The sequence below is a fragment of the Conger conger genome, chromosome 14, assembly GCF_963514075.1.
Source record: "Conger conger chromosome 14, fConCon1.1, whole genome shotgun sequence".
Classification (NCBI taxonomy): Eukaryota; Metazoa; Chordata; class Actinopteri; order Anguilliformes; family Congridae; genus Conger; species Conger conger.
The window spans coordinates 122,501-125,000 of NC_083773.1; the positions used below are offsets into that span (position 1 = coordinate 122,501).

The following is a 2,500-nucleotide window of genomic DNA, read 5'->3' on the forward strand; positions in this document are numbered from 1 at the left end:
ACCACCGTGGAGCCAGAACAGGCAGTAGTCATGAGCGTGAGGTGGAGGTTCGGAGAGGGGGAGGTGCCAAGCGGCATGTGGAGGCTGAACGAAGAGGTCTGGCAGGGGGGTAAGGTCTGATGATTTTTTTGTAGGTAAGCTAGGGAAGACCCCTTAACTGCTTGGAAGGCTACTACCAATGTTTGGAATTTGATGCGAGCCATGACAGGCAGCCAGTGGAGGGAAGTAAGCAGGGGGGTGACGTGTGAGTATTTGGGAAAGTTGAAGATCAGACGAGCTGCTGCATTCTGGATAAGTTGGAGGGGTCTGATGGCGGACGCTGGGAGGCCAGCCAAGAGGGAATTGCAGTAGTCCAGGCGGGACAGAACCGTTGCTTGGACCAGGAGCTGGGTCGAGTAGGGGGTGAGAAAGGGGCGGATTCTCCGTATGTTGTATAGGAAGAACCTGCAAGACCGGGTCACCGCCGCAATGTTCTCGGAAAGGGACAGTCTGCTGTCCATCACCACGCCGAGGTTCCTTGCACTGGGTGATGGCGTGAGTGTGGTATCCCCAAGGGAAATGGAGAGATCCAGGTGGGGAGAGGTATTAGCAGGGATGAATATCATTTCAGTCTTACCTGGGTTGAGCTTTAGATGGTGGTTGCCCATCCAGCTCTGGATGTCACTCAGGCAAGCAGAGATAAGGGCTGAAACTTGTGTATCAGAAGGTGGGAACGAGATGAAGAGTTGGGTATCGTCCGCATAGCAGTGGTAGGATAGCCCATGTGCAGTGATCACAGAGCCAAGGGAACGAGTGTAAAGAGAAAAAAGAAGCGGGCCTAGGACTGAGCCCTGGGGAACTCCTGTGGCAAGGGGCCGAGGTGTCGATACCGTACCAGCCCAGGCAATCTGGAAGGAGCGATCAGAGAGGTAGGACTCAATCCAGTCCAGGGCAGATTCCCGCTGCTGATAGGGCGGACAGGAGGATGGAGTGATTCACAGTGTCGAAGGCAGCAGAGAGATCTAGAAGAATGAGAGCAGAGGAGAGGGAGGCTGCTCGAGCGGCATGAAGTGACTCACTGACGGAGAGGAGCGTGGTCTCTGTCGAGTGGCCCGATCTGAAGCCAGACTGATGGGGGTCTAGCAGGTTGTTGTTAGAAAAGAAAGAAGAAAGTGGAGTAGAAGCAGCTCGTTCTATGGTTTTAGAAAGAAAAGGAAGAAGAGATACCGGGCAGTAGTTCTGGATGATGGAGGGATCCAGAGTAGGCTTTTTTGGCAGCGGAGTGATGTGGGCCCTCTTGGAGGATGCCGGAAAACAGCCGGAAGACAGGGAGGAGTTGACAAGGGAGGTGACAAATGGGAGAATGTCAGGTGTGATAGTCTGGAGAAGAGAAGAGGGGATAGGGTCAAGGGCACAGGTTGTAGGGTGGTGGCAGAGCAGGAGTTGAGAAACATCAGAGTCTGTAAGGGGGGAGAAAGTGGAAAAGGAAGGGATGGGCCTAGAGGGGGGGAAAGGGCACAGTGAGGGGGGCGGTGGTTGTAAAGGATCTGAGGATGACTGTGACCTTCTCATCGAAGAAATCAGCAAAGTCATCAGCAACGAAGGAGGACTGAGGTGGAGGAGGCGGTGCGTTGAGGAGAGAGGAGAAAATAGAGAACAGTTTCCGGGGGTTAGAAGTGGAGTTCTGAATTTGTGTCTGATAGTATTTTGCTTTGGCGGCAGTGACAGCGGAAGAGAATGCCGCCAGGAGAGACTGGTAAGTTGTGAGGTCTGAAGGGTCTCTGGATTTTCCCCACTTCCTCTCCACTGCATGGAGGCTGGCCCTGGAGGCACGGAGGGTTTCAGATATCCAAGGACTGGGGGGCTTGCAAGGTGGCTTTGAGACAGGGGGACCGAGAGAGTCAAAGGCGGAGGTGAGAGATAAAAGGAGGGTGGCAGATGCAGAGTCAGAGGGGAGTTCAAGTGTCTGAGTCTTCAGTCATGTTGCATACTTTCATACCCACAAAGCAATTTTATACGTTTTGCATATGCATGCATGCATTTAAGTTTGGGAGTGTGAGAGTGTGAGTGTGTGTGTGTGTGTGTGAGAGAGAGTGTGAGAGAGAGTGTGAGAGAGAGTGTGAGAGAGAGTGTGAGTGTGTGAGTGTGAGTGTGAGTGTGAGTGTGAGTGTGAGTGTGAGTGTGAGTGTGAGTGTGAGAGTGTGTGTGTGAGAGAGAGTGTGGGTGTGTGTGAGAGAGAGAGTGTGTGTGTGTGTGTGTTTGAGTGTGAGTGTGAGAGTGTGTGAGAGAGAGAGTGTGAGAGAGTGTGTGAGAGTGTGTGTGTGTGAGAGTGTGTGTGTGAGAGAGTGTGTGTGAGAGTGTGAGAGAGAGAATGTGTGTGTGAGAGAGTGTGAGTGTGAGAGAGTGTGAGTGTGTGTGTGTGAGAGAGTGTGTGTGAGTGTGTGTGTATTACCTGTGCGCTAGCAGACTGAGCTCCAGCAGGTGGCGCTGTTCCCTCTGGTGTTACCGTGGTGACAGTGCC

General features: G+C 52.9%; 1 protein-coding gene across 1 annotated transcript in view; it reads right to left on the reverse strand.

The window, feature by feature from the left end:
* The window catches only part of phc2b (polyhomeotic homolog 2b (Drosophila)), a 33,799-nt gene that overhangs the window by 13,559 nt on the left and 17,740 nt on the right, over positions 1-2,500 (reverse strand). Inside the window, exon 6 of the mRNA XM_061219909.1 lies at positions 2,432-2,500. This exon is cut by the window's right edge and continues 84 nt beyond it. Coding sequence (XP_061075893.1) covers positions 2,432-2,500 — 69 coding nt within the window. The remainder of the gene's footprint in view (positions 1-2,431) is intronic.